The sequence below is a fragment of the Mesoplodon densirostris genome, chromosome 1, assembly GCF_025265405.1.
Source record: "Mesoplodon densirostris isolate mMesDen1 chromosome 1, mMesDen1 primary haplotype, whole genome shotgun sequence".
Classification (NCBI taxonomy): Eukaryota; Metazoa; Chordata; class Mammalia; order Artiodactyla; family Ziphiidae; genus Mesoplodon; species Mesoplodon densirostris.
The window spans coordinates 197757643-197770229 of record NC_082661.1 but is presented as its reverse complement, the minus strand read 5'-3'; the positions used below and the strand labels follow the sequence as shown (position 1 = coordinate 197770229).

General features: G+C 44.2%; 1 protein-coding gene across 1 annotated transcript in view; it reads left to right on the top strand.

Moving 5' to 3' along the window:
- The first annotated feature begins 284 nt into the window (after window positions 1–284).
- HPSE (heparanase) overlaps window positions 285–12587 on the top strand; it is a 32876-nt gene continuing 20573 nt past the window's right edge. The window contains exons 1-2 of the mRNA XM_060114056.1: window positions 285–588; window positions 11771–11916. Of these exons, the coding sequence (XP_059970039.1) occupies window positions 359–588; window positions 11771–11916 (376 nt within the window). The 5' untranslated portion in view covers window positions 285–358. The remainder of the gene's footprint in view (window positions 589–11770; window positions 11917–12587) is intronic.

Below are 12587 nucleotides of genomic sequence, written 5' to 3'. Positions count from 1 at the left end.
TTCTCACCAGCGCTCACCGGACATTATGCTTCAGGAAGCCGGTCCGGGATGCCCAGCGCTCCTCCCCGGGAGCTCCCTCCCCAGGCCTCCCGGGCGTTGGATCCTAGCCGCGTCCTCACCCTTCAAATGGGTGTGGGTGGTTTCTTAAGTGGACGTGACCACCGCCGAGGGGAGAGCGTGCAAGGAGGTGGGAGCGAGCGGGGAGGCGGGGCGGGTGGAGACGGAGCAGTGGGAGGGGTGAGGAGTGAGAGGGCGGCGGAAAGGAGAGAAGGACGCTGTGGCCGGGCAGGAGGAAGTGCGCCGGGTCTCGACGGTCGCTGCGCACCCCTGGCGGGTGGGGCCGCCAGGTGAGCCCGAGATGCTGCTGCGCTGGAAGCCCGGGCTGCCGCTGCGGCTGCTGCTGCTCCTGGGGCCGCTGTGTCCCTGCTCCCCGGGCGCCCTGGCGGAACCCGCGCCAGCTGAGGCTGAGGACGTCGTGGTGCTGGTTTTCTCCACCGAGCGGCCAGTGCATCTGGTGAGTCCCGCGTTCCTGTCCTTCACCATCGACGCCAATCTGGCCACGGACCCGCGGTTCCTCACCTTCCTGGGGTAAGTGCGGGCCTGCGGGTCCTTGTCCTCTCTCCTGCCCTGCTGACATCACGCCCGCCCTACCGGCCGCTGTCTTCCCTATACTCCGGAACCTTCTCACCTCTCTCTCTCCCTCTCTCTCTCTCTGTTTCTCTCTGTGTCTCTCTCTCTGTCTCTCTCTCTCTCTCTTTTTCTCCCCAGCCCACCCACTGCAGGTCCCCCAAACCCTTCTTTCCCGCCTTCATTCACTCAGCAAGTGTTGCCTGAGCGCCAACTAAAGGCCAGGTATTAGGGGAAATTGCGGAAAGAAACTTCCCATCCGCCCCAGAAACTCGCCGGAAGGAGGGGGCCCGGCAAGTGCACCTGGAGGGCTTTGAGCATTTGAATTTGCTGCACCTTGTAGGACAAGTAACACTGTGCGCCAGGCTTCAGTCTCGTAAACTCTGTTAGTAAGGTTAAAGGAAAAAAACAACTTTTTCCTTGGGCGGGGGGTTAAGGAAAAGGCCACAAAGGAGAATAAGCTTACTTACTCTATAATAAGACTTTAAAAGAGCAGTTTTACGTTCACAGCAAAATTGAGCACATGGTACACAGATTTCCCATACTACACTCTTTAAAAATTTGTTTAATATCACATCAGTGAGACCTGGAAGACTATTTCAGTGACTTACAGAACCTTAATAAAAAGCTCTCTCTCCAAGCTGAGACTGCAAAATGTGGCACTGCTTTACTAGCTGTACTTTTTTTTCTCACTTGAGAAAGACTGAGGCTAGTGCAGGTTCCCTGGTCCCTGCCCGTGAGTGCAGGCTGATTCCAAGATAGGGCGCTGCAGGGACAGACCCAGGTCATCTAGGCCACTCATCTAGGTCATGAGAGCCTCCAGAGATGACCACACCTCAACCAGCGCAAACAACTCGAATCCTGCCTTGCCAAACACCTACAGGCTGGCCTTTCTGTGCCCACACCTGCAGCTGCTACTGCTAATTTCAGTCACTTACTTTGAAAATAAAAGCAGGTAGCCTAAGGCTGCGAGATTGGCAGTGAGACCAGCCTGGATTCCCAGCTCTGCCCAAACCGGTGGCTTGGTTTTTACAGGTTGCTTGGCAACTCCAAGCCTTGATTTCTTCAACTGTAGAATGGAACTTCTAAAACCTTCCTGTAGGATTGCTATGAGCATTGGATGAGATAATAAATAAGCACTTAGTGTTTGACAGTGCTCAAAATTTGTTAATTGCTTCTTCCTGGGAATTGGTGAGTATTTGCTAACCATTCATCAGTTCTCTGTGCATTTCTTTCAGTGGTAGTTAACCTCTATCTTTCCCCATGTGGCAAGAAAGGAAGAATTTCCTGGTGGAAAGGAGTTCCCACTTTTTCCCCTTTCCCTTATGGAAAGTTAGCTCATATCAGGCACCAGCTGGCTGGGAGACAGAAAGATTATTCTGGTGAAACACTGAACTAGAGGGCTCCATATCTGAGGACCCCAGGCCTAGCTTGGGATGGGGGGGTGGTGATAGGGGAAGAGAGAGTGTGAGGTGCCTTACTGCAAACAGAAAGATTAAGCAAATGACCATTTATTGAAATGTGAGAACGTAAGCCCTTTTCTGCTGCTGCAGCCAGCATATACCCTACCCCTCCCCAAGGAGGAGCATTTGGGTATCCTTTCCTGGAGACACAAGTCCAAAAGAAAAAACCTACAGTACGACTTTTGGGGTCCAGTCAATCTAACCAACTTGCTAGCAATGCTCCCCACCCCCAAACACACACAGAACTTCCATTCGTCTTAAACACATCTCTTAATTTCCCATAGCACTCTTTCTTCCCCCCGGTCTCCATCGTTTTGTTAAAGGCTGGAGGATAACGAAACCAAAAAAGCATAGCATGCAATCAATAAGACTGTTTGTTTACAAAGCACAATGTATTCCTGTTCATATGGGCTTCTCTCCAGGGCTGGCTCCTGACCCCTCCAGGTCCCTTCCCTGAGCAGAAGCTGTTTTCCATGCCTACTCCCCAGAGGCATCCACACAATTCTCATCTGAGCCTTAAAGACTGCAGCTCAAAGAGGAATGAGCTCCCTCCCCTTCTCACCTAAGACAGAGCTTCTGAATTAGGGTCTGAGGGTCCATCTCCCCAGGATGGCTGACACAGTGCCCAGAGTGACCTGGCCATCTCAGAAGACAGAATATTTAGCTTCCATCTCAAAAGACAACATAGGGCTTATCATCTATCACAGGAGCGGAGAGTCAGATGGGCATTGTTGTATTTCAGTTCCTCAAGAGTGAAGCTGCTTGGGTGAAGAGGCAAGAGCTGAGCAGATGAAAGCTGAAGTACTAAGAAGGGGAGGATTATAAAAATAGCTGGCACTAATTGAACCGTCGTCATAGGCCAGGCCCTGTTCTAAGCACCTCCTAGGCATTAATTCGTTTAGTCCTTGCTACAAAACTGTGAGGTTAGTACTATTATCATCCCCATTTTTAAAATGAAGAGATTGAGGCCTAGGGAGATTCAACAACTTGCCCATGGTCAGCCAACTATGACATGAAGGAACAGAATTTGAAGCCAGATGCTAATTGTAGACACACGAGTACACAAAAAGAAAAGAAAGCAGTTCATATTTTTTAAAGGCAGCAGAGGAGGGATGGTAGAAAAAGATTGTCTGGAAATAAATTGAGAACACTGATGTAATGAAAAGAAGCACTGTCTTGAGAACAGGAGAATCATGGCCCGTATCGCTACGGTACTTCAAAAGAGGCCTAAGCAAATTCGTCTGATGGCACGGTTCTGGTTTCCCACGGTGGCAAACAGATGTGTTTTGGGTTTTTTTTTTTTTTTTTTTCCCCACATTTGCAGTTAAAGAACATGGAGTACACAGAACTTAAATGCCAATGGTAGAACAATCTAGAATCAGAAAGGAGCATCTTTTCAGTTTGCCCTCTTCCTGGAGGTAACTCATCAACAACCCAGTCAAAAACTTCCTAAGCCCAACTACGTGCAAAGCTCCCAAGAGGCCCTGGCCCTCAAAGATTGGAGGACAGAGACCAGTAGGGCTAAACAGAAATAGAATGTGGGCCTCATGAGTAAGCCACATAATGTAATTTAAAGTTTTCTAGTAGCCATATTCAAAAAGGGAAAAAAGAAACAGGTCAAATTAATTTCAATAATATATTTTACTGAAGTTTTCTAGTAGCCATATTCAAAAAGGGAAAAAAGAAACTGGTCAAATTAATTTTAATAATATATTTTACTAAACACAAAATATCCACATTATTATCATTCAACATGTAATCAATACAAAATATTAATCAGATATTTTACATTCTTTTTCAAACCAAGTCTTCAAAGTCTGGTGTATGTTTTATACTCCCAGCACATCTCAGTTCAGACTAGCCACATTCCAAGCTGCATGTGGTTACTGCCTTGGCAGTACAGCCACATTTCAATACAAGCACAGTTCACTGATTCAAGGTAAAAATTAGAGCACTGAGTCAGCGGTAGAAATCACAGAGCAAAAACGTGGTGCTACACAGCGATTGCAGTGAAAAGGCAGCTGTGCTTGCATTTCATAAGGATTTGCTTATTTTATTTCAGCAAAGTTCATCCCTTTTTGCCAATTTGATAAATATTTATTATTAATAACTTCCAATAATCAGATTCCTGCATCTTCATGGACAAAGTTGCTTTCCATATTAGAAAAGCACTTATTAGTAATGTCAAATGCATGTTTTGATAACCAATGTTGGAAATAACCTCAGGCCCTCTTTGTGCCTGTTGCTGAGAGAAAGAACCACAGCCAGAGAAACAGAAAACTGAGAACAATCAACAAGCCATAGGCTCATAGTTTCTGACCCCTGAGACTCTGCACTTCCCCCTGGTTGAGCAGCGCTCACTGTTCCCTTCCTCCACAAAGTCTTTCATTGTGCAGCCTAGAGCCCTTTGCATGGTAACCCTACGCCGTTTTCCCTGGAGAATATTCCGGCCTCCTCTTTGCCCTAGCTAAACCTTGGCTCTTCTTTTGAAGACCCAAGTGGAGAAGTAGACACAGCTACTTCTCTGAAGTAGCCCTTTGGAGTAGAAGCTGTGCATTCTCCCACACTGCAGCCTTCCCCCATTCCCCAGTGTAGCTTCTAGATAATTGCCCACTGGTTTGAACTCCAGACTGCTGTGGTTCAAATCCCCATTGGCTTGTTACCTCGGGCAAATTACCTAGCCTGATTTTGTTAAGGTTCCTTGTCTGTAAAATGAGGGTAATAATGACACCTACCTCTTTGGGTTGTTTGGCCATTAAGTGAAATAATCTATGCAAAGTGTGTAAAACACTCAGTTTGGATAACTTGATGCCTGCTAGAGATGACTGTCCCGATCCAGTGTGGGGTTTGCTCTCTCCGCGGCTGGCTCCCCTCCTGTGCTCCTTGCGACCGAACTCTGGTCCCCTCTTACTTACTCCTCATTACTGACTGAAGATCCACATCGATCTCACAGTTTCCTCTGCACTCCCACGTCCCACCATCATCCTAGATGACTTCAAGTCCACTTGAGTACTGTCTCTCAGTTTCTTCACACCCACATTTTCTAAGAATCTTCACTCAGTGTTTTACTGGAGCCAGTTTCCACCAGCTGGTGAAATGTGTGCATTGCTTCCCAACTCCGCATTCAGTGACATCAACACCATTATCTTGAAATCAGCCTTGATGGGAATATTTACACCATGGAAATTGGCAAATGCAAAAAACAGGGCAGTTTTCTGGGGGCAGGGGGCAGCTTCCTAGAACACACCATTTCACTCCATTTCAACCACCTGATGCCATGGCTATGCCTTGGCTCTTCCCATCACTAAGAACCTTTCAACATCTGAAATCTTAAATTAAAATCTCCCATTCTTGGACAGTACTCCTTACCCTCTTAGCGTTTTTTTACTTTGTGGATCCCACCACAACTATTTTTTAAGTACCTCCACTGAATAGCCTCTTCCTTTTACTTCTTCCATATCTGATTTGGGCTTCTTGATTTATCACATGAATCATTTTTATGATAATAGTCCCCAAACTCCTGCCCCATTTTTCTTCTTGCTAAAACCCAAACCTAGCTTAGTCTAACTATATTTTCCCTCTTTGGAATCTATAAGGTGGCCATAAAGTCTGGAAATGGAAAATATTATCTAATCATGTACTGTCATGCATATTAATAAACCACTTATAGGTATTTGCCTCTGCTTCCAGTCTTAGTGGCCACCCTGCATAGCAGGGCTATTACACTCTTGGGGGCAGAGGGGACTCTCTCAGTGACATGGATTGATGTTGTGCTGTAAATTCCTGGCCTCCAGACTTACTTGGCCTTTAATGCTACTCCTTAACACTCCTTTTCTGGGCTCTCTCATTCTCCACTTCCTTCAAAACTCTGATCCCACTTCCACTTCATCACTCTTAGTCTATGACCGCATTTCTCTTCCCCAAAGAAAATGAAGTCGCTAGATAGGAACTTCCTTTTCTTCCTGCAGTCGAACCTGCAGACAGCATGGCTACCTCTAGCTTTCTTCCTTTCTCTCTTCTCAGCCCAGTTCTTCTAGCTCTGCTGTGGATCCTGTCCCCTCCCCAAGGACTTTGCTCTAGCAATCATCTCTTCTCTCTCCTGTATCTTTAACCTCTCCCTTTTTGTTGAATCCTTCTTCTCAGCGTAGAAACATGCTCAAGCCTTTCCCATCTCAAACACCTCCCAGCACGTGTGTCTCTGCATTCACCACCCTCTTTCTCCTCCCCTTTGCAGACTTTCTTACTAACCATGCCTTCCTTGGTCCACCCTCATGATGTCCCCATCATCGTGTCATAAAATCAATCTCTCCCACATCATCAGTGACCTTTTATTGCGAAATCCAATGACTACCTTTCAATCCTTATCTTATTTGTCTCTATTATGGGTTGAATGTCTGGGTGTCCCCTCCAAATTCATATGCTGAAGTCCTAACCCCTGGTACCTCAGTCTGTGACCTTATTTGGAAATAGTGTCATTGCAGACATAACTAGTTAAGAATTGGTCAGAATGGAATGGAGTGGACCCCAATCCAATATGACTGATGAGCTTATAAAAAGGGGAAATTTGGAGACAGACATACACAAACAGAGAACCCCCTGTGCAGATTGGAGTTATACTGCTACAAGGAGCTACCCGATGTTGGGAAAAAGGCCTGGAGCAGATCTTCCCCCAGCACCTGCAGAGGGAGTATGGCCTTGCCAACACCTTGATTTCAGACTTCTAGCCTCCAGAACTATAAGACAATAAATTTCCACTGTTTAAGCCACTCAGTTGGTGGTACTTTGTTACTACAGCCCTAGCAAACCAATACAGTCTCCCAGAAGCATTTGACAAGGTTGACAATGGAAACACTCATCCCTGTGTCACTTCCATTTCTGGGGATTTCCCCCATCTCTCTAACAGTTCTTCTCCACCTCTTCTTCTAGCTTATCTTCAGTGTTGATGTTCCTCAGACTTCTGACCTAGGCCTTCTTTTTTACTTCACATAATCTCCTGAGTGGTTTCACCCACTTCCATGGCTTGAATTACTGTTCATGCAGTGGTATGCCAGAAAATGTTTCACAACTGGCTCTCTGGGAGGAGAGGAGACTGATTTAAGTTTTCTTCCGATTTCTGTAGTATAAATATCCCCACCATGGCTGACTTCAAACTGCCAACAGTTTAACAGCTGGTTCTCAGAACAAAACAGTTGGCTCTCACAAGCTGGTACTAGTCAGTGCAGGGTGGCTCCTACTCATCTCTGCTTTTGTGTCAGAGATAAGCAACTTATTTTTACACATAAGGTAAAATAAAAATACCTGCAGACGTTTCTTTCCCCTAACAAACTGTTCCAGAAATGGAATATCTGCAGCTGCTTTTACGTGTTCTTTTGTTATTTCCACGTCGTTGTGGTGGTAGTGCTGATGCCGGTGGATTTTTCCCCCCTTTCTTTTTACTGTATATGATAGAAATACTGTACCTTTGATCAATTTTGTTTTTATGACAAGTTTGCAGCTGTTTTAAATCTGTTTTTTGTCAGAGGGCATCAAAATTGTATCTCAAAACAAGAAAATATTCCATTACAAAGGAGACGAACAAAAATGTCCTTCATACCAATACTTCGAAACATGTGATTTCCTTTACTTGGCAGGAGCCGTAGCACTGGGTTTTAATTTTGTTCAGAAAACAGTCTTTGTCTGGACCCACTTGCCCTTCCATCAGGCTGGACTTAACTGTTCATTCACTTGACGAATATTTCTTAAGCACCAGCTGTGGGCCAGGTACTCATCTAGGTGCTGAGGAGATTCTGATGAGCCATACAGAGTCCCTGCTTTCACAGAGCTTAGCTCAGGGGCGGGGATAGATAGTAAACCAAATCAACAAAAAAGGAAGCTAATTTCAGAGAGTGGTGAACGCTGTGAAGAACATAAAGGCAGGGTAATGTGGTCGAGAGTGACCCTAGAGGTCACTCTAGGTGGTACAGTCACGTCTTCTGGGATCCTCAGGCATCTGAGCAAGGCCGTGCACAGACGCACATCTTGTGATACCACAGCTCCTTCCTGCTGCTCACTTACCCTTCCTTTCCCAGACAGCACCAGTCTCTCCTGTCTCAATTACTTACAGATACCAGTTACACAAATCTAAATGAGCTTCCTCTATCATCAAACACAATCAAAATCAAAATCGAGGACCAGAATTGGTGCCTGGACAAAAGCAGTGGAACAGGGCCAGCCCAGAGTGGCTCTGAGAAAAGTTCCTTGTATCAGTTTTAGGGCCACATCTCTGCACTTGTGGGCTAGGGATTCACTAGTCACTGACTTCTAGACTGAGGACTCTCCATTCTACACCTCGCCTTTACGTGTCTTCTGAGCTCCAGGCACACATGGCCAAGGGCCTAATGGCAATGTTTCTTGGTTTCACTGGCATCTCAAATTCCACAGCACTGTGCCCTGCCCCCACCTTCGTCCCCATCTCCAGTCTATCACCTATTCTTCATCTCAGCAAATGATATTACCATCTTCCAGATGCTTCCCAGGGGTGATCTTGGACTCTTCTCCAATATCCAGTTAAACACCAAATCTAGTACTTCTGTCTCCATATGTATCTTGAATTTATCCCTCTCTTCATCCCCACTGTTTTTACCTTACCTCAGCCCATCACTTTCTGTCTACATTAATGTGACCACAGTCTTAGTCCTTCTATTCAGTTATTTACACTGCAGCCTGAGATTCTTTTCTAAAATAAAAGTCTGGTGTGGACACCCCACTGCTTTAAATCCTTCCATGGCTCCCCACTGCCTTGATATAAAATTGGAACTCCTGGACATGGTGGCTTACAAACCCTCCATGATATATGGTCCTGCTTGCCTCTCCAGTCTATCTTCTCCCAGCATCTCGCTGTCCCCAATCTCTAGGCTCTCGCCACACCTATCAGCTCTTTGGTGGTGCCATATTCCCTTCTTCTACCTCTGGTGTTTGTACAGACTTTTCCCTACACCTGGAACACTTTCTTCAATCCCACCTCACTATCTTCGATATGGATAAGATTTTTTCCTTTTGAACATCTAACAGTGAAGACACGTGCCCCTGGAAAACCTCTAACCACCTCCTGCCTCTAGGGCAAAGTCTGGGTTAAGATCCCCTTTGTATGTTCCGATAGCATTGTTTTGGAATTGCCTATTTACTTGTATATATATATATATATATATATATATATATATATATATATATATATCACTGTACTATAAATTATATGAGAACAGCAGCTACCTCTGGCTTGTTTGCCATTGTAGCCCCAGCAACTAACATAATGCCTGACACAGAGTGTGCCTACAATGAATATTTATTGAATAAATTAATGGATGACTATGTCTCCTTTAAGTAACTCTTGTTTTTTTCACCTATTCTTAAAAAGACAGAAACACACACACACACACACAGAGTCACCTTGTATGAATTAAAATATTATGTGCTTATTGGGCTTCCCTGGTGGCACAGTGGTTGAGAGTCCACCTGCCAATGCAGGGGACATGAGTTTGTGCCCCGGTCCGGGAGGATCCCCCTGCCGTGGAGCAGCTGGGACCGTGGGCCATGGCCACTGAGCCTGTGCGTCCGGAGTCTGCAACGGGAGAGGCCACAACAGTGAGAGGCCCGTGTACCGCAAAAAAAAACCAACCAAACAAACAAACAAACAAAATATATATATATATATATATATTATGTGCTTATTATAGAAAATGTGAAAAATACATAAAAGCAATAGGAAAGAGTCTACCGTCCATTTACCACATAATTATGACTCCCGTTATCTCCTTCTATATATATATATTATTTTCATTGTTGAAATCACACTATGTCTACAGGTTGTTCCTTTAATAGTAAAAGTTGTGGTTATTTAAAGTGCAGAGCTCCCTGGCATTAAGTGTATTCACATTGTTGTGCAGCCATCTTAGAACTTTTTCATCTTCCCAAACTGAAACTCTGTACCCATTAAACAATAATGTGCTATTCCCCCTTCCTACAGCTTATTTTTTTTTATTTTTTGGCCATGTCTCGAGGCATATGGGATATTAGTTCCCCGACCAGGGATTGAACCCATGCCCCCTGCATTGGAGTCTTAACCACTGAATCACCAGGGAAGTCCCAAGAGTTTAGTTTTATTTGGGTTCATAGCATAGTGGAAATGGCTTTCTTCTGAATCCTTACTCAGTTCAAGCGAACATTCCCATATATCGTCAAGCGGTTCTGAGGATTTCCTGGCAGATGCCATCCTTCCCAGAGTTCTTTGGTGCTGTCAGGTATTTCAGTCAATTCCATGTTGATAACATCCCTGAAGTCTCACTTTGTGCTACATCTCCTCATGCCAGGACCCACAATAGGTTCAGGGGCCTTCGAAAATATTTCAAGTTCTTTTAAGATCCAAAGAAAATGAACTTTTAGGTCAAAGAAAATGTTTTAATATATAATGTTAACATATTTGTCTTTACATGAATATCATCACAAAATACAATTTAAAAAAATGTTTTATGGTGGAAGAGGTGCATGAAGGCAAAAGTGCCTAGGTAGTATTGTAAATGCTTTCATGTTACAAACAAACAAAAAAAAATGGTGAGGAGGAATCGCTGAAGTTTTTAACGCAAGACACTTATCCTTTGGTCAATTTCCACCTTTTAATTTCTCTTTCCTAAGCAAAAATAAAGAAATCTTACAGAAATTTTACATAGCACTATATATAGTTAAAGCAGGAGCATGCATTGAAATTTTAAATTTTAGGTCCTGTCTTCAGTTCCTAGGATGTCAAGAAATACTGGCAATTAGATAGTCCGCCTGGCATGATTTTCCAATTTGAAATAAACCCAAATGTAAACTAATTAACTGGGCCATTTTGAGAACACACAGCATTGGTTCCATGTGTTTTAAGAGCTTCCCAGAGAGCACTGAAGCCAGGATCACATATGTGAGGCTTCAGAAATACATGGCAAGTGTCCCTGTTACCTGGGTCTTCTGTTTTTTTTTAGTTTTGTTCACTTAAATATTCATGACATCTTCATCTCTCTGAGAGAAGGAATTATAAGTCATTCTAATTCCATTCTATAGCATTCTGTACCATTCTGAGTGCATAATAGGCACCTATCAGGAGTGTTTTGGGCTTGATGACATGTGCATTTAGAATTGCTTGGATTGGAAGTGTCCTAGGTGGGTAGGAATTAGAATCTTACATCATTCTAAGTCATTTGACTTAAATTTAAAAGGAAGGTTTTCCTTGGGGTGGAGGTGGGGCTTGGTTAGGGAGATGAGGAGGACTCCCAATCATTTATGAACTTCTCTGGGAACATAAATTTTTGAAGACAATCTATTTTTCAAAGAAACAGAGTCATCTTTCCACTCTCTCACCTCTTTTCCTCCATGAATCACAAAAGGTTATGAATTTTTTGAAAGTACTAAACATTATCCTGCTTGTCAAGTTGAAATATAAGCTCTTGCCCGAGTCAGAGCTCCAAGTTTTCTCAGGTGCCTAGAAGAGCAGCCTTGCAATTAGGAAGATTCCGATTGAGACCATGTCCCTGTTAGAGGGATATTTCTCCCTCCAGGGCCTGTACAGGTATTAGGAAATGGGTTCACCAAGAGAGAAGGGCGTAAATGTGTTTGACTGCATTGTCTTGGAAAAAATAATTTTAATTTCTTGCTTGTCTTCATAACAGTTCTTCAAAGCTTCGTACTTTGGCCAGAGGTTTGTCTCCCGCATACCTGAGATTTGGTGGCACGAAGACAGACTTTCTCATTTTTGATCCCAAGAAGGAACCAACCTTTGAAGAGAGAAGTTACTGGCAATCTCAAGTCAACCAGGGTGAAACTTTAAAGATTAACCATATATCTAAGTTAACTTGATAACTTGAGTCAGTCATGGGCATTCTCAGAGGAGAGCTATTGCTCACATCTAACAATTAATAAGAGATGAAGGGCTCCCAGCAGACCCGTGGAGGCACCTATACAAAAGGAGGAAGCGGTGGGCAGGTTTCCTCCTCCTGATGTTCTCATGAATGTGAGACATTGGGGCAGGGGGTTTGGTGTGCTGGACACAAAACATTGGGGCAGGGGAGAGTTAATTGTGGTGTAAACAGAACAATGATTGTAGCTAAAAGGACAGAGCTGCCTAGAGGGGCCTGTGGGTAGAAATACACCAAAACAAAAAGAGTATTTCCTGCTCAAGACACAGCACTGATCGAAACCCATTTATTCCAAAAAATGTGGATGAAAGGTATAATAAGGGGACATGGAGATATGCTCTGCTTCTAAGAATGGATTTCAAGCCTTGATTTGTTGGGCAGTGGTTCTCAAACTTTATTGACTAGACATAATCACCTGGGGTGAGTTTGAATATTTGGATTCTTGGGCTCCAACCTTAGGTTACAAGTTTAGCATGCTCCTCAGGTGATTCTGATATTGGGAGTCTGTGGGCTTCATCTGAGAAACACCCTGAGGTGCCACGAGGATTTGCCCTGTGTCTTTCATAAGTGC